The sequence below is a fragment of the Papaver somniferum genome, chromosome 5, assembly GCF_003573695.1.
Source record: "Papaver somniferum cultivar HN1 chromosome 5, ASM357369v1, whole genome shotgun sequence".
Classification (NCBI taxonomy): Eukaryota; Viridiplantae; Streptophyta; class Magnoliopsida; order Ranunculales; family Papaveraceae; genus Papaver; species Papaver somniferum.
The window spans coordinates 124,358,019-124,384,873 of record NC_039362.1 but is presented as its reverse complement, the minus strand read 5'-3'; the positions used below and the strand labels follow the sequence as shown (position 1 = coordinate 124,384,873).

General features: G+C 34.7%; 1 protein-coding gene across 2 annotated transcripts; it reads left to right on the top strand.

The window, feature by feature from the left end:
• The first annotated feature begins 3,600 nt into the window (after positions 1-3,600).
• LOC113277770 (ADP-ribosylation factor 2-like) lies at positions 3,601-5,236 on the top strand. Of its 2 annotated transcripts, XM_026526765.1 has the most exons (7): positions 3,601-3,659; positions 3,778-3,956; positions 4,046-4,124; positions 4,318-4,435; positions 4,552-4,673; positions 4,812-4,893; positions 4,990-5,236. In XM_026526765.1, the coding sequence occupies exons 2-7, from the start codon at positions 3,788-3,790 to the stop codon at positions 5,005-5,007; spliced, it is 588 nt and encodes a 195-aa protein (XP_026382550.1). In that variant the 5' UTR covers positions 3,601-3,659; positions 3,778-3,787; the 3' UTR covers positions 5,008-5,236. The 2 variants fall into 2 exon arrangements, with proteins under 2 accessions (XP_026382550.1, XP_026382551.1); XM_026526766.1 differs by lacking the exon at positions 3,601-3,659 and having other exon boundaries at positions 3,750-3,956.
• Positions 5,237-26,855: the final 21,619 nt, after the last annotated feature.

Genomic DNA, 26,855 nt, shown 5'->3' with positions numbered 1-26,855 from the left:
TTATTGTGTAGTTCACACTAAAAATACATATGGTTTACGGATCATTATGTAAGGGGGGGTGGTTTTCATTGTGAGATGAAGTATTGACTAAGGGGAAGTGATACATATCACCATAGTATTATTGTCAAAGTTGTGATACAATTGAACTTTTTTATGTAATAATACTATGACATTGTATAATAATAATTAAGAACAATTATTTTCATATTGTTATGGCTACGGATCTTCAACAACTATGATGTTGAGTTGAACACATTAAGAATCACTGGAGTACTTGGAAGTGACGAAGATTTCGAGTAATGTTGAAGAACCAGGGAAATCAAGCATTTGGATGAGAAGCTACAAAGTTTATTTATTTTGTAATCCATATGTATTTATAGTTTTGTCACTAAAATTGACAAAGGAGGATATTGTTAGAGCACTGCTCGGTCGAACTCGCAAGCGTTGTTATCTCAAGCTTGTTTGTCAAGTTTAGTTGTCAAAACTATAAGTCTTGATTTCTAGTCTACTTATAGCCATGTCTCCGATTAGATAGAATGTATAGTTGAGCTTTCGACTTCACGACGTTCATCGACTTTACATTATACACATTTGATATTTCGAGCTGAGTTTAACTCGCTTACATATTTCTCGAAATATGTGTTAGTAAGCTTTCGCTTTAACCAAGTTCATATTTTATTCTTGAAGAAAGTCAAAAGATGATATGTGAAAATCGCATGGTAACATCTTACATGATTTGGGTGAGACAGTCTTTTGATGTAGACTCAAAATGTTTCGTATTGATCATTTGATCACTTGAAAATTGCTTTGAAGCTAATAGTTTGTGTGAGACAGCTATTCTCGTCTTCCAAGAATATTAATTCAATGATTAAAATGGGAGTTTAGAACTATTAACCTTTGATTGGATATAGCACCGTATGTGTACTTGTATGCTAACTGTTGCAAGTGTATTCCAAGTTCAAGAAATTTAGTATGCATACCCGTATGCATAGTGATTCAACAGTTGAAGTCTGAGAATTATAGTATGCATACCCATATGCGTACTGATTCAACTGAGTTCGGTCATGAACGACAGTATGCATACCCATTTGCATACTGGCGAACAAGACCAAGTCCGGGAACTTAGGTGTGCGTACCCGTTTGCATACCTGAGTGGGTTAAGTTCTAAAATCGGTTATGTTTGTTTACATACTCATGAAAAAATACATTTATATAATAAGGAATGCAATCTTTGCAAACCGTGGCTATAATGTTCATGAATTGATTCGAGTGAATCATAATCGATTTTTCTTCAACTGTGTCTTGTATACTTCTATGAGAATATAAACAATTGAACAACTCTATAACTAGTTTCATTTGAGTCATTTGAACTAGTTGTGATAAAGATGAACAAGGTTGATATGAAAGTATTCATATGGCTAACTTCGGTTAACTATTGTTGAGCCAACCAAGTATTACACGTACGTTTAGGTACGGTTACCCATATCTAAATCAAGGCACATTTCATTTGTTTGTAACAAGCTAAGACAATCTAACGGTTGAAAGATATTAGCTTGACTCTAATCTGCTTTGTTACCAAGGTAGCATTGATTGCAAACCCTGATTTGAAGGCTATATAAGGGAGAACTCTAGCAACGGGGAAACCTAATCCCCACACCTCATGTGTGATACTAGTTACGACTAGAGTCGATTCTCCTTTAACCTAGGTTTTTCCTAAAACCATGATAGGTTAACGACTTAAAGACTTCATTGGGATTCTGAAGCCATACCAAACTATTTTCTCTGTAGTTGCGTGTTCTAATCTTACTTTGTTCTATCGTATTGAGTACTATCTTTTCTAAGATTTGCTCGAGATTTAATCTCTGATAGGTAAGATAAAAAGTAATCATAAAGCTCTTCGTCTCATTCTTTGTGATTTCACAATATCTTGTTCCGCTACCATACAGTTAAGATTATCGTGAGGTGATTGATATTACTAGGCTGTTCTTCGGGAATATAAGTATGGTGTATCAATTGGTTCATGTTCACCTAGATTTATCAAAATACGAAACAAAAACTCGTAGGTATTTCTGTGGGAGACAGATTTATCTATTCTGTAGACTTTTCCGTGTGAGACTGATTTGTTTATCAAGTCTTCGACTTTCGGTCGTAGCAACTCTTAGTTGTGGGTGAGATCAGCTAAGGGAATCAAGTGCGTAGAGTCCTGCTGGGATTCAGAGGTGTAAGGAACATGACTGTACCTTAATCAGTGTGAGATTGGTTAGGGTTCAACTACATTCCAGTCCGAAGTTAACTTGTAGTAGTCTAGAGTCTGTAGCGGCTTAATACAGTATGGTGTTCAAATCTGGACTAGGTCCCGGGGGTTTTCTGCATTTGTGGTTTCCTCGTTAACAAAATTTCTGGTGTGTGTTATTTCTTTTCCGCATTATATTTTCTATATAATTGAAATATCACAGGTTGTGCGTAGTTCAATCAATTGGTGAATCCAACCTTTGGTTGTTAATTGAAATTGATTGACGCTTGGATATTGGTCCTTGGTACCATCCAAGTTATTTCTCATATTAATCTGGCTCACATATTTCTATCTGTTCGATTGCAGATTGATTTGAGAAATTGAGATATAACTCTTGGATATATTTTTCTTGATTGAGTCTGACTGTCTAGTTGATTCTCTTGGAATTATATTAAAGTTAGTCCATACAGATTGCCGAAACGAAATATTGGGTGTGGTTGTCAGACCCTCGCTTTTTCAGATATGCTCTTAGAAACCACCCTTTTCCTTCTCCCAGATTCTCCCAAATTTGGGAATAAAACGTGACATGTGTCCTATAGTATGTACAACTATTTAAGCACCCAGGCTTATGAGTAAAGCTATTAAATGCTTCTGCAAACTCAGTTTTGGTCAGAGTCGTAATATTAAAAGCATCATAACTCTAAGTTTTTAAAGCAAGCCTAAACTTTTTCTTATTAAGCTTTAACTTTAATTTATTTTTTACCAAACGTTGAACTGTTGTTTTTTTTTACACAAAGTTGCACAACAATACACAACATAAGATTGCTTTTATAAAAAGCACAACAATAATAAACTAAGCCTAACTCTAATGGGTTAAAATAAACCTAAATTTTTTTTAACAATGTCGCAATAAATAAATACAAAATTTAGCAACTTAGACTTAGAGATGCATGGTCATTGTAACTGAAGAGATTTTTTTTTCAATGTCATAACAAATTAATTTGAAATTTGACAGCTTCTTAATGCATGTCGTCTCTCAGTGACTTTACGATTGTACTACAAGTGCATGTTCAATATACTATTATTCACTAGTGGGCATGGTATGTAGCACGCGACTACCTTTTAAGTGGTTGTCTATATCTCTAGCTCGGGTCTACTCTCTCTGGATTAAATTAAAGAATCAATTAACGTGATCTCTAAAGTCTAAACCCCGATCTCACCTTGATTCCTCACTCTTTCCTCTATTTTTATTGTATTCAATTCAATAAAAACTATATTTTCTTTGCTTGATTCCTCCACTCCTTCCTCTATTTCTATAATATATTCAATAAAATATGTTTTCTTTGATTATGCCAAGGATGGGTTCCCTTTCCTTCACTAGTGAACACATCATTTTGTTTCTCTCTGAGACCTCAGTTTGATCAAGGTAATCAATTTAACTCATCACTCTCGAACGTCTCTACTGTATTTATTAATATTATTAGTCATCTTTGTGTTCTATGGTTGGCTGCATTTCTAATGTTAGGTTTTTGGACATGCTATAGAGTGGTATAGATGGGTGCGGCATTCACGAAGCTTTTTACTCCAAAGAATGAGTTGCGTATTCTGCTGGCTGGTCTAGGTGCCGCTGGGAAGACTACAATCTTGTACAAACTCAAGTTGGGAGAGACTGTCACAACTAATCCTACCATTGACGTTCCTACCATTGGCATTCCTACTGTTGGTAAGTTTCTGTTATAAAGGGAGTTACATTTCAGATTGTTCTCAAGAGAGTTGATCTGGACGTGGATCCACTCCACTAATATTTTGCAGGTTTTAATATAGAGACCGTGGAAAGCAAAAACATCAATTTCATCTTCTATGATGTTGGCGGCCAGATGATGAATTCAAGGTAGAAATTTCGTCATTTTCATTGTTTTGGCAACACCAAATTCCAGTATATAGCTATGCGCACTTGGTGTGTCTCTTTCGCAGTTTCACCATTCCCTTGTCTCTACCTATTCTTCTATAGCATCTTTGTAATTTGTAAACTTAGTATATGCCCGAGTTTTGGTTAACTAATGCCATCTTATATTCTAAATCAGTTATTTGACTACGTCTTTCCTCCGCCGATACCCACAAGGTTTGATCTATGTTGTGGATAGCAATAACAGAGATCGAGTTCATGAGGCAAGAGATCAGTTGCACTGGTTATTGAATCAGGTATTTGGAGCTTTAAATTAATTTCGCAAATTACTTGTTTTTGGAAAAAACCATTTAGGACTAATAAGCAGATATTAACTAGATGTTGTTGATTAGCTTTAACATTTGTTTTCTAGGATGGGTTGTCAGATGATGCTGCGCTGCTGATTTTCGCTAACAAACAAGACATTCCTAATGCGATGAATGTTGCTGAGATAACTGAGAAGCTTGATCTTGACTCCCTCAACAATCGTAAATGGTAAATTCATACTTCATGCTTTCTTTGTGATATCTTTTTTTTGATCACCCATTAACAATTAGGATTCCCATGAGTCAATCACACCTATATTTTTCTTTTCCGTTTTGTTCTTCCACTTTTAAGTTTGCGATTTTGCAGGCACATCCAGAGCACATGTGCAACCTCTGGAGAAGGTCTATATGAGGGTTTGGATTGGCTTTCCAACAACATTGCTAACAACGTAAGCATCTCACTTCCTCTCAAGTTCACCAAGTAAAACCAAAGAAATACAAGTTACTATTATTCTCACTGAATTAATCGCTTATTGTCTCTACAGGAGATTGTTGGCAGTTGAAGGTTGTATTTTGGTGGTAGAGGTTTGTGCAAGTCATATAACGAGGCGTAAACACATAAATTTCTAATGCAGCGGGCTCCAATCTCACAGGATTTGGCTTGTCAATAAAACTATAAACATCTGGCCAACTTTAACCGCTGGACCATATGTAGAACGTCAAAACGAATAATGTACTGAGTACTGTGTTTCAAGATGGAGATTTGATCTACATTCTTATTTTTTCTTTCCACTTGTAATGCAAATTAGACTACATCACTTTGGTTTAATGCGGAATCAGACAGCTTAATGAAAAATCCACGAACGTAGTTTTGATTTTTTTTTTTTTATATCTTTGTAATTACTAGGAGTTGAACTTAATGAAAAATTTAGGCTTCTTTTAAATGTAGCCCACGTTTTTATTAACTATACCCCAAAAAGCTTAAATTAAAATGAAAAACAAAAGTTACCAAATATGTCTTAATTTTCTTCACTAATAATCCTACTTCTTCCATAAAATCGGAATAAAAACCCTAATTATTTATTTTTTAGATCAAAACTAAATTGTACTTCAATTATTTCCAATTGTTCTCTCCTTATTCTTACAAATTATTGCCTATTATAAATCCAACTTTTATTATTCTTACTTTTCCCCCAAAATAAATAAGCCCAATTTTTCAAATTTTCTTTAAAACGATGTTATTTTTTCTAAATCATGATTACAACAATATCGATTGAGGTTATATATTCTAATTATTCCCTTAAAATCCACAACAATATCAATCGAAAACCGAAATGAAATCAACTAACATTTTGATTCTTTTCTAAAAATCAATTTTCTAAAACTCCATAAGCACCATTATTCTATAAAAAAAATTCTAAGATGACGCTACATTAAATTGAGTATTCTTAAAAATCATCAATTATGTGGTAGATCTACAAAAATTTAATTATAATTTTATTTTAATTTTTGATTTAGGGATTTGATAATTTATTTTGGGCTATATATAAAAATTGTGTATAAATTTATGGGTTATGTTAATAATTATAAGAATCTGTTTGGTTAGATGAATGACTTATTTTATAGGGGTTACGCATGAGCTATATTTAAGAGAAGCCAAATTTTATTTCTAAATCTTTATAAAGTCCATTTTGATTTAATCTTATACTCCCTCTGTTTCTGAAAGACCGTCCTCTATTCCATTTTGGTTTGTTTCAAAATTGTGTCCAGCATCTGTTTATGGACGTATTTTTTCAATGATCTCTCCAATATACCCTTAAACCTTTTATATTTATAATATTTTTTAATGGGACCCAATCTAAAAATATATATAATTAAGGAAACACATTAGTTCTACATTCCTTTTAAAAGACAACATATATGGTTTCAAATTAAATTCCTTATAAAGTTTATCCTCCATAAGTATACAATCTTTTTATCTTTATATTCTTTTCATCTCTTTTTTTTTTTTGCAAAAATGGGATATGTTTTAGTTTTATTTTTATATTTCCTATTTACAATTCCATATCAATTTTTGGAAGTTTTTATTATTAACATTTTAATTGAACTAAATTAGGCAAGTACTTGAGGGTAGACATGTAAACTACAATGGTCTTCTTAATATCTTGACAAAGTCAAACCGGACTATCTTTGTGAAGCGGAAGGAGTAAGTGCTTTCATGGATTATAAAGCAGAACTTATGGCCTTGTTTGGTAAAATTTATGACTATCTATTTATGATTATAGATAATCATAAATTGATATAATCATTTTTAAAATAAATTTTCCCAAACTTTTTTTTTTTCAAATAATTATTATCTTAGAATGATGATCTCAAAAAGGAGATGAAAGAATAGTGATCTAGGATTTTTTTCTTCTAGTCCTATGTTTTCTTTCTCTGTCTTTTGATAGTTTAGAGAAGATTAGACAAAAAACTTCATTTTGAGTTTGTTCGAAAAAATAATTGATTATAATAAATTTTCAAACAACCTTTTTCCAGTTTATGGAAATAATAGATTTTTACAATTATGATTAAAATAATCAATTATTATAATGGTTACCAACCACATATAGAGTCCATTATAATATGCATAATGGATTATGGGTTGATAATCCATTAAAATAATGGTTACCAAATGATGAGAAGCGGAAGCTTATAATTGAAATAAATTGAAATTGATAACTTGAAAAGGATAAACAATCAACCAATTTAGTTTCTTCTACCCTTTGAATAAAGGAAGAGCCTAATAATGGAGATTCTTCTCAAATAACTTACAATTTCTACCCAATTAAATTGGAAACTATAAGATTATGAGAGGCATCTAGTTGATACTCTAGAATTAGATGATCTAATTCCCCCTAGAGATAACAATTAGGTTTGAAAGAAGAGAACCTCTCATTCTTCACACAATATTCTAAAACTCCAAAAACTTCCTCCTTTAGCCTTATGTCTTCTACTTTATACTAGCACCAAGGGCATACTTGGCATATTCAAAGTAATTCTAGGATGGACTATAAATGGTGCTTCAATATCGATATGGGACATCCAAAATACATCATCCTCCCCTTCTTTAAACAAATTCGTCCTCGAATTCTTCAAAGCGTATTCTCCACTTGTGCTTGAACTTCTTCCTTGCTTGAAGACAATTCTACCTCTCCACCTTCCATTGTAGTTACTCACCAAATGTAGCACTTTGTGGTCATCGTTGAGAGCATCCCCAAGTAGTAAATACACACCAAGTATTTCTTCATTTGTAAATACATCATCCTCCCCTTGTTTGCACAAATTCGTCCACGAATTCTCCAAAGCATATTCTCCATTAGTGCTTGAATTTATTCCTTCCTTGAAGACAATTCTACCTCTACACCTTCCATTATAGTTACTCACCAAACGTAGCACTTTGTGGTCATAATAGAGAGCATCCCCAAGTAGTAATGACACACCAAGTATTTCTTCGTTTGTAAATACATGATCCTCCCCTTGTTTGAAAAAATTCGTCCACGAATTCTTCAAAGAAAATTCTCCATTAGTGCTTGAACTTCTTCCTTGTTTGAAGGCAATTCTACCTCTACACCTTCCATTGTAATTACTCACCAAATTTAGCACTTCGTGGTCATAGTCGAGAGCATCCCCAAGTATTAATGACACACCAAGGATTCCTTCGAACCTTACACGATGACTAAAATCATGAAACTTGTCTTCAATGAAATCCCAAATTGGACCAACATATATTGATTCCACATTTTGTTGTATGTTGAATAAAGGCTTACTTCTGATAATCATTGATTCACATACTTGAAATTGTTCCCGAGGTCCCCTTGATATAATGTCTTCCACTTCTATGTCGTACAATGGCTCACCAAAATCTTCTATTTCACTATCATCAAGTACCTTGATAATTGTTGGATACAATGGCTTGTGCTCTTTTACCTCTTGAATGTTAGATGATAGTACTTGCTCCAATATAGTGAAATAATTAAAGATTTGATCAACATTCATGCCCTCTTGATATATTGGAAGTTCACTTTCTATTCCATTTTCCACATAACTCAAATAACTATCATATTTTGGTGGAGACATTTCATCAAACACCTTGTGAGCAATTTCACCTTCTTCATAGTTTAAAGAGAAATCAAATCTTGATGGAGGTATTTCATCAAACACCTTATAGGCAACTTCTTGATTCTCATACCCACCAATGGAAATTGAATTCTCTAACTCCATTTCATCTTCATAATCATTAGAGAGTTCAAATGGGTCCATATAAAGACTTTCCAACTTCTTAATTTTCTCTTCTACTAGTTGACACATTTCATCAAACATCTCATATCTCATTTTATTCAATAATCCCATCACTTGAACATTACTTACTTTTACTTCCCCATCCATTTTCATTCTTATTTTTGATATCATAATAAAACACCATAAGATTGAAATACCCAATTTAAAAAACTACTAAGAAAAAGAAACACAACCCAAAATACTTGATGATGATATTAGTATCTTTACCAAACCTTCCCCCAAAAATCAAACCAAAGCTCTGATACCAAATGATGAGAAGTCGGAATCTTACAATGAAAACAAATTGAAATTGATAACTTGAAAAAGGATAAACAATCAACCAATTTAGTTTCTTCTACCCTTTGAATAATGGAAGAACCTAATAATGGAGATTCTTCTCAAATAACTTACAATTTCTACCCAATTAAATTGGAAACTATAAGATTATGAGAGGCATCTAGTTGATACTCTAGAATTAGATGATCTAATTCCCCCTAGAGATAACAATTAGGTTTGAAAGAAGAGAACCTCTCATTCTTCACACAATCTTCTAAAACTCCAAAAACTTCCTCATTTAGCCTTATCTCTTCTACTTTATACTGGCACCAAGGGCATACTTGGCATATTCAAAGTAATTCTAGGATGGACTATAAATGGTGCTTCAATATCGATATGGGACATCCACAATACATCACCAAACAACCCCGTTGACTCAACAATCTCTGAAAATAGATTCCGAAACTAGTGATTTAATATGTCTGGATTTAATCTATGAAAATGATTTAAAAAAAAATCGTAGAAATGATATATTTTAAATGGTGATTGGATTTCCATCAATTTTTTTTTTTCTGTTTTGACTTTATAACATATTTGGGAAGTATCATAATTTTTGAGTGAGTAATGGTTCTTTTAAAGAGAATTAATTGTAACTGTGTATGTTTTTGGAATTATTGAAAAGTATTACATGTATCTGAATTATAGCCTTTTTTTATGCTAGGCATAGGCCCATCCTGCCCCTGGCAGGACGGGCCTATGCCTAGCATCAAAAAAAAAAGGCTATAAATCAACAGATTCCTCTGTAAAGGTTACGTTCTCAAATTCGTAAGACTCATTGGATTTGGTTGATATATGAATTAACTATAATTTTTTCAAAACAAACTTTCAGATTCTTTTATTTCATGCAGTTGTTGTATTGGGTTCTTATCACAACCTCAAAATTCTTGAAAAATTATATCTGGAAAAGTAATGAATGAAGATTTATAAGTGAACGATGTCCGATAAAATTCTAAGAGTGAATTGGTGTCTGTTTATGTTTGTGTCATGGCTCTTTAGGAATGAATCTGAAATGTTTAACGGTGAAATTAATTTTTCTGGAAAGTTAGAGTTCGTTAAGGTTTATATGGATTTAAAATCACGTTAAAGTAACGTCAAGATTTTTTCTAATGTATTTTTATTTATCTGCGGTAATAAAATTATCAATTTGAACATAGATATAGATAAGACAAATAAGTGGTTTTTTTTTTGGCTTGGGACGAGTTGGCCAAGTCCGGGGTCATACGTTTTAGGTATTTTATACTGAAATCGAGTCGCAATCCAGGCATGATAAAAGGGTTATTATATTTCATGTATTCTTTAGATTGATATATTATGTAACACATAATACATAGTTCCAACAAAAGGATTGTCATGTGGACTTAGATAAAATATATAAACTTACACGATTTAAAATTTTATAAACTTACACGATTTAAAATTTTCACTATGGTACACATTGATAAATTTGCAGTTTTAAGCGAAAGAAAACATTAACACGTAAACTAACTCAGAAAATTAAGATTTGCATCACTCTGACAGTGGATCTTAGTGAAGTAAACCCATTATTTTGACAATTTTGGTATCAAACACGAGCTCCGCACTCGAGAAGCTTCGTCTTATTGTTTGTTCTTGTTTTTTTTATTTCTAATATAAATATTTTGTACCTCATTAAATATGATGCTTTGTCCGAAAGTTTCACAATTTCATCTAACCTAGGAATTAGAAAGTCTACGTTCATGCCAAGCTTCTCAAGCGCCTAGGGAGCTTGTCATGAACATGGCATTTTTGATTTCTCGGTTAGACGAATTTGTGAAGCTTTCAGAAATAACATTACCTTCAATGAAGTACAAATAGTTTGTATTAAAATGAACAAAGTAGAACAGACTGTAAAATAGGTTATAGATTCGAATTTTAAGCGGTAATGAGTGTTTCTTGATAATTTTTCCCAGGAGTTCTGAAGACTAAAATACATCGTCAAAGTGATGGAAAGTTTGACCTCTTTTGGTTGGTTTACATGTTGGTTTTTTCGTTCGTTTTTACTCAACACTAGAAGTTTACCAATGTATATCTCAATGAAACCTTTTTGAAGTTTACCGATAAAAATTTGCGTATAATAATTGGGTATCTACCTCAACGTTTCTTTCTCTCTATGAATTAGTACTGATTTTTGGTGGTATACTATTTGATATAGAATTTCATTGTGAGTTTTTGTTTTTAGCTTTGTTGTCAAGTAACAATATAACACATAGTTCCAACAAAAGATAGATTTATGTATAGATTCCAGAAACTTACAAAGATTTCAAACATCAAACTAATTTCAATGCGGTAAACATAGGTAAATTTGTAGTTTTGAGAAAAAAATACTAACACGTAAACTAACTTAAAATTTTCAGATTTTGCATCATTATGACGACTGGTCTTAGTATTCACAACTCCTAGGTAAAATTACCAAGGAGCACTTATTACTGCATCAAAATTCGAATCCATCACTTTGATGATTTTGGTATCAACTCAAGCTTTTTGGGGGAATCTCTGCACTCAAGAAGCTTCGTGTTATGAACATTTATGATATATTCTTTCTTTTGTTCGTTCTATTACAGTGCCTCATTGAATATAATGCTCTGTCCGAAAATTTCTTAATTTTGTCTAACCGAGGAATCAGAAAGGCCACGTTCATGCCAAGCGCTTAAGGAGATTTGCATGAACGTGGTACTTTTTATTTTGTCGGTTACACGAACTTGTAAAACTTTCAGAAATAACAGTATGTTCAATGAAGTACGAACAGTCTATTTTAAAACAAAAGAAGAAGAACATATGGTAAACAATGATGGATTTGATCAAGAAATAAGCAAGAAAAAATGAGGTATATACTTTAGACAACATTTCAGCATTACCCCATCCTGCAAGAAAAAACACCACCAATTTCTCAAAGATTATAAAATAATTATACCATTTCAGCATCAGCCTTATAAATTTTGATGTTGACATTCTAGATTTGTCGCAAAGGATCAACATGAGTTTAATTTTTGGCATTATTATAATGCCAATATTAGCATCTCTACATGAAGACTTTAAAATTATAGAAAACAATATAAATAATATCTTGCACATATGAGAAATCAGCTTTACTCGTTTAACAAGAAAGAAAAAACACCCCTAACTGCTCAAAGAGCGACGAAAACTACACCAGTTCAGCATCAACATAATATCCCTCCTCTTCCAATAACATAATAATAGATTATGCATACAACCGTTTCAAAATATGTATGATCAGCAACTTCTGAATATACATAGACAAACTTCTATTACAACACAAACCATATAACAACATAAAACATTTCAAAACTACACATTGCATGAATGATTAATATACCATATCCCTATTGGAAACAACAAGAGTAACATGAAACTGACATTAACAACTACACACAATTCATTGAAAGCATGTCAGAGAAGGAAACTCACCAATTAATAAAAGATAGCCAAATTTGAGTTATAAGACTCTTACCAATGCAAAACGCATAAACGAATTTTTTTTAGATTTGTTTGGCAAACTCAAATAATGAATTACTGATTTTATTCCTAGTATGCACGTTATGTAATTATTTTACTCCCCTGCCTTGGAGACTTGAACCTGGTTAAACAACAAAAGGGACTAAGACCATATATGTTACCAACCAAATGAAGCAAAAGTTCTAAATAAATATTTGCACTTACTGAAATTTCTAAAGATTATAAACTACTAAGAAACAACTGGATTCATGACCAAAAAAGGATTTAAATATGTTTTGCAGCAACCTACGACACGTATACAGAATGAGATACGACAAAAGTTCTTGTTATCGCTGGAAAAACTTCAATTTCTAGGCAGAGTTCGATTAAAGATACAAGTTCATCAACTTCATTTATTAGGAAATATCAGGAGGTCTACATTGCAAATAATTAGAGGAGTTAGCGTGTTGTTGACCCCACCTAGCATGATATGGTGACTTTTACCATGTTCCCTGAGTGCCAGACCTTTTAGTACTCATTTTGTGTGCATCAGTTTGACGAAGAGATGCCAAGCGAGCAGAATAAACACAGTGTTAAAGTTTTGCAACTTAAATTAGAGATATTGCAGCAATATAAGCAAACAGAAATGAGATATGCTTTGTATTGCTACGCGATATTCTGCGAAGTGTTACGTTAAGGTTAAGTAAACATCTCATATTTTGGATTTTTTTGATATCTACAGGGCACAATATTACAAATGCACAAAAAATAGGTGTGAAGTTGACATCGTAATGCTTATATTAAGGTGAACAAGAAATCAAGAAATGTCTATTGTGGGGACCTTAGGCTAAGGATCCACCCATGGGTTACCCATAATACTTGGTCCCTAATTAAAAGAAGTTTAAATCTAGGCTCTGAATTATTAAAAGATGTTCATACCCTTGTGCCCTAATTAAATAAAATTCAAATTTAAGCCCCAAAATTGTTAAATTATAGAAAAATGATGTTCCACAACCACCTCCAACCACCACTGCCACCAACCACCTCCGACCTCCACCTCCAACCACTGATAACCATTTCCGACCACCGCCGCCGCCAACCACCTCCGACCGCCAACCATCCATGCACCATGTATAATGAGAAAGTTACACATTCATATCGCATGTGTATCCGGAAGTTACACATTTATACGACGAAGTTACACATCCATATGGCATGTAATGAGAAGTTTCACATCCATATGACATGTGTATCCAGAAGTTACACATCAGAAAGAAACATACAAAAAATACATGTGTTGCTTTAATATTCATTTACAATAATTTCTATATTTATCAACTATAGTAATCGGTTGTTATTGAACACAACAAACGTGTTAAAACACTAGACATGTAAAACAAAAATCCTAGAAATACTCCAAAACATCATACAAATAAAAATGCTCTCTTTCCTTCTTGTCTTCCTTGATTCCTAAATGCTTGCATATCTCTAAAAAAATAAACATCAATAGGGTTAAGTTTTATGAACAAAAAGAATGAAAGAAAATTATAGAACAATGGTAAAGCGAATAACAAATATTTTTCAAGTGTAACTGGGAGGTACAAATGCATTTATCATGTGTACTCAGAAGTTACACATGCATCTGACTTGTGTAACTTCCAGATACACATACATATTACTTGTGATTCTGGAACTGCCTATAAGCATATGTGAAAACGCGGGGATATAACAACCTCACTCAATATTTCGTTCGATAATCTGTATGTACTAAACTCCAATATAATTCCGAGAGCACCAACTTAAAAGCGAGACTCAATCAAGAAAGATATCAAAGAGATTTATCAATTTCTCAATAAAATCAGTAAATAAACTGGATAGAAATCTGTGAGACTGATTGGTATGAGAATAACTTGGACGGTACCAAAGACCAATGCTCAAGTGTCAATCAAGTTATATCCAACAAACAAGGTCGTATTTATCAACTATGATTGAACTATGCACAACATGTGATATTTCAATTATATAAACAAATATAATGCAGAAAAAAAAATAACACAGACAACAGAGATTTTGTTAATGATAAAACCGCAAATGCAGAAAAAGCCCGGGACCTAGTCCAGATTTGAACACCACAATGTATTAAGCCGATACATACTCTAGCCTAATACAAGTTAACTTCAGACTGGAATGTATTTGATCCCTAATCAAGTTTCACACCGGTTAAGGTACAGTCGCGTTCCTTACGCCTCTTGAATCCTAGAAGGACTCTGTGCACTTGATTCCCTTAGATGATCTCACCCAGGCCTAAGAGTTGCTACGACCCAAAGACTTATAAACAAATTTGTCTCCCACAAATAAGTCTATTCTGGTTTTGTTTTCGTCTATAGATATATCAAGGTGAACAGGAAACTCAACTAATAATCCGGTCTTATACTCCCGAAGAGCAGCCTAGAAATATTAGTCACCTCACAATAACCCAACTGATTAACAGAAAAAGTTATCGCGGAAACACAAGAGTATGAGACGAAGAACTATTGGGATTACTTTTTATATCTTATCTATCGGAGATAAATCTCGAATAAATCTTAGAGAAGATAAAACTCAATACGATAGAAAAAGTAAGATCAGAATACGCAACAACAAAGAAAATATTTGGATCTGGCTTCACGAATCCCAAATGAAGTCTTCAAGTTGTTAACCTAATAATGATTTTGGAAAACCCTAGGTTAATGGGGAATCGACTCTAGTTTGCAACTAGGATACATAGAAATGTCGGGATTAGGTTTCCCATATGCTAAAGTTTTGCCTTATATAGGCTTTCAAATCAGGGTTGCTTACAATCAAAGCTAAGATAGCTTAGTAAAAAAGCAATTGATATTCACCGTTAGATGAACTCCTGATTTAAGATTTAAGCTAAGTCTTCTTAAAACTAAGCAATCAATCTCCACCGTTATATGGTATTAGATTGATACACACAAATGAGATATGCCTATATTTAGATATGGATGAACCATACCCAAACGTGTATAATTTTAGGCACAATAACAGTTAACCGAAGTTATCCATATGAACACTTATAGTTTAGCCATCTTCATCTAATACTTCTAGATCAAATATGATGATATATCAATCATGATAAATAATCAAATGAATCTAAATGTGTTTTAAAAGAGTTGTTCAAATGTTCATCATCTTATAGAATATATATGAACCATTTGAAACAAAATCGGTTTGGTTTATAATTGTACAAAGTACTTATACAAAAAGCAATTCATGAACATAATTCCACGATTTGCAAAACAAGTGCACATACCTTATTTCATTAAAGTTCTAGGGTATTTAGTTCACAAAAAGAGTTCGCAAACATACCTGAGTCCATGAGTATGAAATTCATACTTACTTATTTTAGAACATAACCATTGTGTTCGCAAACTGAGTACGTGAACCACAGTTCCGGTTGTCCAGCCGCTCGCAAACAGGGTATGCGAACACCGGCTCCGGACTTGGCCTTCTCTAATCGTTCGCAAACAGGGTAGCGAACAACAGCTTCGAACCTTTTACAGGTAAACCAGTTAGCAAACGTAGTTCGAAAACAATAGTTCCGGATTTGCACTAGACTTTCCCAGTTAGCATACAAAGTATAAAACATGTGTTATATTCAGACATGGTAGTAGTTCTAAACTCTCATTTAATCATCGAAACATCCTTGGAAGACAACAATGGTAATCTTACACATACTACTAGCTTCAAGTAATTTTCAAGTGATTAATCGATCAATACGAAACTTCCCAAGTTAACATCATGACTTAGTAAAAGTATGATCATCTTGACTTAATATTTAGTTTTCAACAAATGAATTGTTTATCACTAAACTCGTCAAAAGCTAAAAAGCTTCCAACACGTATTTCGAGAAATAGATATACGAGATAAACTCAGATCTAAATATCAAATGTATATAATGTAAAAGTCTATATAGATATATGACTTAGTCTCTTTTAGAAGATAGAATAGAATAGGCTTCTGAGTGATAGATAAGTTTTAGTCTCCACATACCTTTTGTTGATGAAGTTCCTCCAAGCTCTTCAGTAGATCTTCTTCTTCAATTGGTGAACGCCGTGAAGTCTAAAAATCAACTACATACTTCTATCCTAATCTGTGACATTAATATAAGTAGACTAGAAATCAAGTATTTTGATCAACTAAACTTGACAAACAAGCTTGATATAACAACGGTTGCGAGTTCGACCGAGCAATCCTCTAACAATATGTATATGGATTGTTATATTTAATACAAATATGCATTAGAAAGAGCAAGTGTACATTCATGCATCGTCAATCCATTGCAGGTGTAGATTCCTGCATCTTGAATATTTTAAATGTTTATAAGTTAACATGTCTTGTTGTAGTAGGGTGAAAACTGGTTCTGCTGGTAAATTGGGTGTGCCGCCGAGAAACGAATCTAAATACTAAACAAATGTACTGCACAAGAGTACTTTAAATTCGAGAGATCAATCTGTACAATTATGGCCTACACCAAGAAATGGCTGTTCCAGTCTTGCTTCGGTCACAAAATGAAGGAGAAAGGTTGATCTTAGAGAGGGAAGCAGGGAAGATGTTGAGATCAGAATGATGAACTATGAAAGTGTGGTTGTTTATGACTTGTATCAGAATGTAGAACCCGCTTGAAGAATGTAAGCTATGAGTTCTTATTGTTTTCTGGATACTTGTGTTGATAATCAAAACCGTCTTTTCGTTGAAATAGATTGAAAACCTATTTATACAAGTCATAATTGAACACACTGATCTCGTAGGAAGTGGAGGTAGTTTAGTAGTGTAGAAGTGGGGATCGTGTAAAATGGTGAGAACCACGTCCCTGTCGTGAAGGAAAACTTGGTTGGTTTTACACCCACTACTCCTTTCTGCCATCAACTGCCCGCCTTTCCTGACACTTTCTGATAATGTGCGTGTTGCACGCCGCATTGGTGTAATCCGCCAAACCAATACCCTAATGAGTATCCCCCAGTTTGCGACATGTTTGATGTCTCGAGTATTTTTTGTAGAAAATATGGAGCAAGTTACATGAAGTGTTGAACAAGTCCTTCATAATAGTTGTTAAGTGGGTCTTGCTGGCAAGACCTAATAATTTCGACCAATCACGCGCAAGCTAGGCGGTATGTGATCATATGTGATAAGTCAAGCCGTGTGAATCAGACTTAGCGTGAGTTGACACTCAAAAATAGTATATGGTACTTTTAGGTTGAATAAATAATTAAATTATTTAATAAATAGATAGTTATGAAATATCGTTTGTAACCGATGCATGTAAAGCATCGCTTTTGAGCAAGCAGCTCAAATTAAATCGATACATATTAAGTGCCACTTTTAGGAGCACCACCAGCCTTCTTTGGTTGAACGGTTGGCTGCCGAGTAAGTCGACTAAAGGCGGTATGAAAGATTTATGAAGAAGAGCAGCAGCTGATAACAATCATGGCGTCCTATTGTTTGCCTAAGGTTGGGTCTAAGCCGGTCAAATCATCTAGCAAAGTTAGATGGTTGAGATGATTTGCGGCAGTTGTTGGTTATCACTAATTTATTTAAGACTCTTATGAGTAGCGTGGACAACCTACTTTGAGCAGCTGCCATGAGCCGTTTGGGTAGGCCGAGGACAAGTCGATCAGTCCTCATGGAAGAGGGGCGGCCGACGATCACGTCGACATCTTATTGGCTCCTCGAAATTAGATCTAGTCCGATCAATTTGGCTGACAAAGTTGGTTGGCCGAGATTGTTTTGCGGCAGTTATATACTGTTGTTGGTCGAATTCAAGACTTTTAAAGCTGTGTGACCGGCGTACTTTGGATAATCGGTTTGCGGCATTGCTGGCAGGTTTAAAGCAATGCAATTGGTCGGAGCTACAGTTGAGTCGCCGGTGAGCATGTCCGCGCCTTGCTGGTCGCTTAAAATCAAATCTAGGTCGATAGCTTCGGCTAGCAAGATTGATTTGATACTGCCATGTAGGGTCTTAATTCGATTAGAACCCTTTTTTATCTGCGCGACTAGCCTACTTTGTCTAGCGATCCTGGGAACTGCCTACATGCTAGGGGAGTTCTGATTGGTTGCAATAAAAGTGGGCCCGCCGGTGAGTATTATGGGACTTGTTTGGTCATGTCTGCAAGACCTAGGGTTAGCTAACGGAGCTTACCAAGTTGTGTGGTCACGATCAATTTGCTACCGCTTTTGGACCGCCAAGATCTAATTTCTTAAGGATTGTGAGCACGTCGACCAACCTACTTCCACTTTTAATTAAAAGCTCTGGCTACAGCTTTGGAGCGATCTGATTGGTCGATGGAAAAGAGGGATCAGTGGTCAGCAGCATCGGGCGTGGCCGGTCGGCAAGGAGAGGCGGCAGCTAGGGAAAACCGACCATCCAAGTTGCCCGGTCGTGCCTCCTTCCGCTACTTTCCAACTTAGTCGCGAATTTCTTTTTCTTTTTTATTTCAATTTTTGGTAGGATTCAAATCCTACTGCTACATGGTAGCTTGGTTGCCTAGATTGCCTAGGTTTGGTCTCGACTAATAGGAATCGAGATATTGTGTAGGCTCCGTTTTAGGCGAAAACCTAATTTTTGCAAGTGACACAAAATTAGACCAAAATCGATTTTTTGCGAGTTGACACAACATTAATCACTTTTTAATGAATTTTGCACGTTGGCACAAAACTATTAATTTTTTGGCTACTTTTGCAAGTAGCACGTTTCTAGGTGGCACGACTTGCAGTTTCTTTTATGCATATCTTAATCTGAACATTAAGAAAATTCATGCTCTCAGCCGAGAACAAACACAAATTTAACGTCACTATTTAAGAATTCAGCTAAGAACATAGCATAAGATAGACGCTCAGCAAACCCTGCATTAATGAATAATGCAAGCAGGAGCTTAGAAAAATCTACAAAATATTTGTGACTTTGCAATCAACATTATTCTAATTAAATTTTGTATATGAATATATCGAATTGCTCGGTACATATTGCAAGCAGAGTGGCGTAAGCGTTCGTCAACTTTAAATAGCTCTTACGTCTTTGCAGAATAAGAGTACACAAATTTAGGATTTTACGATTTTAACCCTAAACTAAAAACCACCATCAACACTTGTCTAAAAAGGCGGTTAACTACGCGTAAATTCTGAGCTTTACGTACACGAAAAATTAATGAAATTCACAAAGGCTGACTAAAAGCATACCTAATTTCACCAGTTAAAGCACCTCCTTTCTTCACCCATCAGTTTTGTGCAGCCACCTGAATCTCATGATGCAACGAACTTCTAGCCGAGGTAAGAAACACAAATGGAGGACTGACCACAACCTCTTTACAAAAAGAAAAAAATATCCCCAACTACATTTAAATTCTTTGATTTGTGATTCTCATTCACAATTTCATCTGGTATTGAAATTGTTTCAGCTTCAGATCGATTCAAACAAATTAAACAACAACAATTGATGATCAAAAACAGAGAACCAAACAAAATAGAAACTAACTAACAAAATATATGGTGGATGTGTAGACACAAGTTACACATGCAATTTGGATGTGTAGACGAAAGTTACACATGTTGTGCATCATCACATAAAAAAATTCTTTAATTTGTGATTCTCATTCACAATTTCGTCTGGTTTTGAAATTGTTCCAGCCTCAGATCTGTAGTTGCAGGAAATCCTACACTACACCCCTCATATGATCTCACTATTAATCAACTCATTTTTAGGTTTACTTTCTTAATTTTATTTATCAATATCTGAATGTTCTTACAAGAAAAGATAAAGAAATCAAGAATGATCTCTGTTCTAGACTTTCTCTCTCCTATTTACTTGTTTCTTACTCAAAAAAGATCTCTCCTTTTCTTTACAACTCGAACGACTATTTATAAACAAATACATAATGGATGACAACTAATTTGTCCTTTATTTTCGGGTATGGTTTGCGACATTCTCGCAACCTTACAAATGTTAATTTTGCAAACTCTCTAATTTTCGCAGAACTATCATATCTTTCTCGTGATCTTTGCTGACGTCATTTATTTTATCATTTCTGAAATTGTTCTGCGACGTTGTTGTGTTGTGTCATTGATAATTTCGCTGAAACATTGTCGTTGCGAGATTCTGATCCTACATCTTGCCTCTTATCATATCTTCTCTGCAAAGTAGAGAATGATGTGAGAAATGTCGCAGCCGTTCATCTTTTCATATTCTGCATTTACCACACGTATTCTTTCTTCCATTTGTTTCTTGTCACGTCTTTTGTAACCGCTATTTTTCAGGATGTTGTTGTGCTGTGTCATTGATAATTTCGCTGAAACATTGTCGTTGCGAGATTCTGATCCTACATCTTGCCTCTTCTCATATCTTCTCTGCAAAGTAGAGAATGATGTGAGAAATGCCGCAGCTGTTCATCTTTTCATATTCTGCATTTACCACACGTATTCTTTCTTCCATTTGTTTCTTGTCACGTCTTTTGTAACCGCTACTTTTCAACCGCTCACGTCTCTTCGTCTTAATGATGTTTATTTCTTTGAGTAAAAAAAATCTCCTTTATATACTCTTCTTTCCATTTTTCTTTTTACTTTCTCTTCTATTTTTATTCTCTCATCTCTGCAACTCTGTTATTCTTCTGCAAATTCTGCTGCTGTAATTTTTTCCTCCTTCAATCTTCTTACTTTTCATACATTGACATACTCTATATTCAAACATGGATCCAAGTGATCATAGATATGAAAAGAATTGACAGGATGTCCAAAAAGATCTTGCTGATAAAGGTTTCACACTCTCCACCATTCCTGGCGAAAATGCCAAATCAATTCTTTCTGTCAAACTTTTATCTGATCAGTATTGTGATGATAAATCAATCATAATTTCGCTAGGTCAGATTCTCGCAGGTCTCCCTATTCCTCTTTATAACCCAGATCTTCCTTTATTTTATGAAATTCTCGCTCACTAGGGATTTTCGCGAGCTATCTTCCAACTAAGTGGGGAATGTATCCGTATGATGCTAGAGTTCGCTAATCGTGGTGCTGGTAGAGGATCTCTTTACTCCAAAGAACTTAGGGATCCTAAATTCGCAAACCTAGAGATAGTTGCTGAAAAATACACAGTAGCGAATTTCTTTGAGAATTATGAACTTATCTCCATGAAGAAAGAGAATACTCGCTGGGGTATTCGCTTACAGAGGAGAGATAACATTGATGAAGAAAAATTCTCATGCAAGATATTGATTGGAATTATGGTAAAAACACAACTCCTCGCCAATCCAAAGATGATAAATGGTGTGTTTTTCCTTTAATGCTAAAAGGACCCTACATTGCTGGGTCAAATGTTCTTCCTGCGAATCTCGCTGCTTATCAACCTTGGGTCTTCTCTTGGCCCGAAAAGGAGAAAGAGGTATGTTTCTTCCCATTTAACTCACTTTATATTTCTTTATTGATTTTTATTATTCTGTTCGCTAACTCTTGTGACATTCCGCAGATTCAAAAACTGAAAGATAGTTATAACAGGACTGGGAAGTCTAGTACTCTGTTAGCTCTTCGCTCTTACACAGATGAGGTAAGAAATTTTCTCTTATGATTTTAAACAGTATACTATTACTTCAATACTTCCATTTCTTATTTCTATCTGTGTGTGAAGATTATTGCTGAAGTAGAAGAATTTGCCGATGTTGCGAAGATTGGTGATAAAGGTAAAGGTGCTCTTCGCATGGAAAAATCAACTGGTCCTCCTCCAAAGAAAAGGAAAGTTCGTTCTTCTTCTCCTTCAAATATTCTTCCTCACAAAAATTTCGAAAGTGACAAGGGTGATGAGGACAACGATGATCTTGTTGCAAGTGAAGATTCTCCACCTGAATCTTCTATGGCTAAGCTCTCTGACCTCTTTTATGATTCTCTGCAATGAATGGGAGATAGCCAATTCGCAAATACCTGCAAAGCTCTCGCTACCCTTTGCGATGTCCCTTTACTGGATGGTGATAGCTCTATTCGTGGAGTTTCTAGATCAGTGACTCCCGACTTCTTGCATTCTCTCAATAGTCTGGTATATTTTTATCCTTTTACTTCTTCATTGTTATAAATCAAAATTTCTTTCTATATTTATATTTTTTATATTTTTTCGCAGGCTGGAAAAGCTTCTTTTGCTGTTGCCTCAGATCTAGAGAGAAGACGTGAAAATCTTGAAAAGAAGAATCTTCAATTTCGCAAAAACAATGAAGAATTAGAAGCTGAAGTTAAAGGTCTTCGCGAGAAAAATAGACAATTAGAAATTGATTCTTCTTCGTATAAGAACAAAATTTCTAGTCTTCAGCAAGCTAATAATCAACTTTACGGTATGTTACTTTTCTTTTTTCCCTTTATTCATTCATCCTGTTGTTTTATATTATTTAAATGATCCTTTTTGCAGACATTTATGGTCTTTCTGATGAAGCTATCCTTCTTCGTTCATTTCCTAATGCCTTGGATAATGATACCCTTATTGAACGTCTTAACAATTCCTTAAATAGCTTCTCAAATGATAGAATTTCATCTCTTTCTCTAAATGAGCTTAGATCTAAATTTCGCCTCTTAGAAATTGATCACAGATCTAGTTTAGGCTTAGCCAACCGATTTAAGCGTCTCCTTCTTGATTCTAAAGAGAAAACCAATGAGTTAAGAACCAAAATTAGCGGTCTCATAGATGATAAGGATCGCATCTCTGATCAAGGTGCCAAGGCTTTGGCGAAATTCCAAGAGGCACTTCTTGAAGTTCAACTAGAACGAGATGAAGCTAACCGCAAGAATATCGAACTCTGCGAAAGGTAAAATCAAATTCGTTCTCGTCTTCTTATAAGTAGTGAGGATGAATTTGTTTGGGCTGCGAAAATCTTAGATGATGCTAGAAAAGATTTAGGTGTAAATGTTAGTCTCCAAGTTGAGCATACAGCCTTGATTAGAGATATGATTTCTGACAGAGAAGGTTACTAACTCCTCTTCTTTACTAATCTTTTGCTTCTTATGAATTCTCATCAAGTTAATAATTGATTGTCTCTTGTTCGCAGATTCTGAAAATAGATATCGTGAAAAGATTGAAGAACTTGAAGATGAAAAGGAGGAACTCGCAAAGAATCTTTCTTCTCACAACGACAAGTATTCTAGATTAAAGAATCAAATCAAGATCACTGTTGCGAATTTTAAGAATGATGCTATGCATTTTTGCAATCAAACTATCCAAATGGTTTGTGACGATCATAATATCCCACATTCTGATTATCCTTGTCTCTTGGAAGAAATCCCACAGAATACTCCCAGTTTAATTATCTCCGATAGCGAAGCTGACGATGAAGAATCTGATAGTGATGGAAGTTCTGATGGTTATGAAGATTCTGACGCAGACGAAGAAGGAAACAAGTCTGATGAAGATAATGAAAGATTAACTAAGAAATAGTCTTTAATTATTTCTTTGATTTTTTGTAATACTTGTACATTTATTTTTTCTTTCTGTATATTTGTGTTTTTTTCATTTTGACCTGCATTAAAACAATTCTTCTTTGCAATACAGTTAATCAATATAATCATTAATTCTTGAATCTTTGAGTAAATCTCTCATATAGAGACAAATAACATTTTCTAATTTCATTCATTCCCATACTTGCCTCTGTTATTTGTATCCAAATGAGAGATTTTATAAATTTTTCTTATTTTATGCCTCAATTTCGCAGTTAATTATGTATAACTTCGCAATCTTATGCGAAGTGAATTTTGATTCTTTTCAAAATCTCATTCCTGTGTGGTCTTATTTTGCCTTCCTAATTAAAGGTCTTATTATGCCACCTCTTGTCATTGCGACAAAATCGCAGGACGTCCTTGCACTTTCATGAAAAAACCCATTGATCTTGCCTTAACTTTTTCTTTTGTATTATGGTCTCTTCAGGAATGTTGCGACAATATGACAGGCCTAAATATTCTTGCGAAAATAAAGCCCCATGACATTGTCGTCTTGCGACGAAATCGCAGGACGTCTTCGCACTTTCATGCGAAAACCCATTGATCTCGTCTTATATTTTTCGTTTGTATTATTGCCTCTTCAGGATTGTTGCACAAATATGACAAGCCTTAATACCCTTGCGAATAAAAAGCCTCATGACATTTGCATCTTAAGACACTTATCATCTTCCTAATGGAGGGTGCCTCCCTTATCTCCCCCCTGGTTGCCCCTTCAAGGAGGCGTACTTCTACCATACAAGGTTAGATCCTCCCATCCAGTCTTAACAACAACCAGTTTTTTTCGCAGCCTCTTATCCCTTTTACCTATAAGGCTTACGGTTAAGAGACTGCACCCTAAGTGGGGTTTTCTTCAGGCCGAGTGAAGTATAAGCCAAGACTTGTCAAGAATGGCAAGGTGCACTTCAAACGCCCCTGGCACTCTTGACTCAACCGTGTACCTCGGCGCCTTGATCAGATCTGCACTCCTTGGGAGAGTCCTTATTACCTTAGTCGCCCAACCTAAGTCATATGCTTAAACTGAGAAACCAAGGTGCCTCTCCCGGATGGGCTTTATTGACCCCAAATCTCCATGACTCAGGTTCCGGTGGCGGTGTAGCCTTTCCCTGAGCCATGCAACAGGTACCCCCTTATATGACGTATTTTAGGTATTACGTTTGCCTCTTGCGAAATTGCATTCGCGAACTAGGGTGTACGCCATAAAGTTTTGCCCCTTTCTCTTTTGTCATTTTTCTCTGATTGTTTTCTGTAAAATTCATCATCTCTGCGAGAGTCTCGCACATCATCATGTTGTATCTGAATTTCGCAATCTCAATTTTGTCATTCAATCAAATGTATTTTTGAGAATTTTGCTTATTGCGAGAGTATCGCAACAACTTAATCATTCATAAATTTCTTGTTTTTATTACCTTTGTCATCCTCTGCTTCTTTATTATTTTCTGCTATTGCTTCCTTAGTAGCGGTATGTTCATTATTTTTATTCTGAGCTAGCATTAGTTTCGCAACGTCTCTTCTCTTTTCCTTTCGATTGTATCCACCATAAACCTCTCACTTCTTTGTGTATCTTTGATTTTGTGTCGCCAATTTTCCTTCTTGTTTGCTCTTCCTTCGCAAGATTCTATCTCAGTTTCGTAACACCTCTTTCCTTCAACCCAATCTCCCTTTATAATTCCTACACTACTGGGGTGAGGGAATTTGATGCACTGGTGAAAAGTTGAAGCTACACCTAGAATCCCATGTAGCCAAGGTCGACCAATTAACGCATTGTAGGGTGATTCTACATCAACGACACAGAATAAGATTTCAGAAGATATTCCCTTCAATGGAATTCGCATAGTAACCTCCCCTTTAGGCTTGTTAGCAGTACCATTAAAACCATATATCTTATATGTTGATGGTATAAGATCATAATTTCTTCCACCCATGGTTTTATAAGTATGATAAAATAAGATGTTCACAGAGCTTCCAATATCAATTAGAATTCTATTGATTTCCCATGAATCTTCAGCTTCATCATCCTCATCTTCTTTCGGTTTTGGATTAATTTCTAATTTTACTACCAATGGATTGTCATGCACCTCTTCTCCTTCGGGAATTTCTTCTGCGATAAAAGAAATGATCTGTTTCTGCCATTCCTCTAGTGGCGAGATTTTCGCAATATTCATAATTTCTCTTCCATCATTATCTCTTGCGAACACTCTACTCAAAACATTATCATGAAAATCTTCGATTGTCTTATATGAATGTACAATAGAGTGACAGAATAGATTTTTTGCTTTTGCACCAACTTCTATGAAGAATGTTTCTTTCTTTTTCATCGTATTCATTTTGTGATGTTATGGTGGTGGTGGTAGTGGTTGAGATTGTGGATGCCCTACCAGAAAGTCATTTAGTTTTCCTTGGTCTATCATTCTCAAAATAATTCTTTTTACATTTCTGCAATCATTTGTGGCATGTCCATGAAAATGATGATAAGAACAAAACTCATGACTTCTGTGGTTTGGAGGTGGTTCCATTCCCATGATCCATGGTGTTGGTATATTCTCCATCAAGATTATAGCTTCCCATATCTTCTCCACACTTGCATTTAGAGGTGGCATCTTGATTTCTTCCCATACTACCTTGTGACCTCCTTGTCCTCTATTATAGTTTTGTCTTTGACCTTCATAAGTTTCTTGCGGTTGATCGAATCTTTGAATCTTGTTATTTCCTCCACGATTGTAGAAATTTATTTCTCTTTCATACTCTTCTTGATCTCGGCTTCCCATAGCTA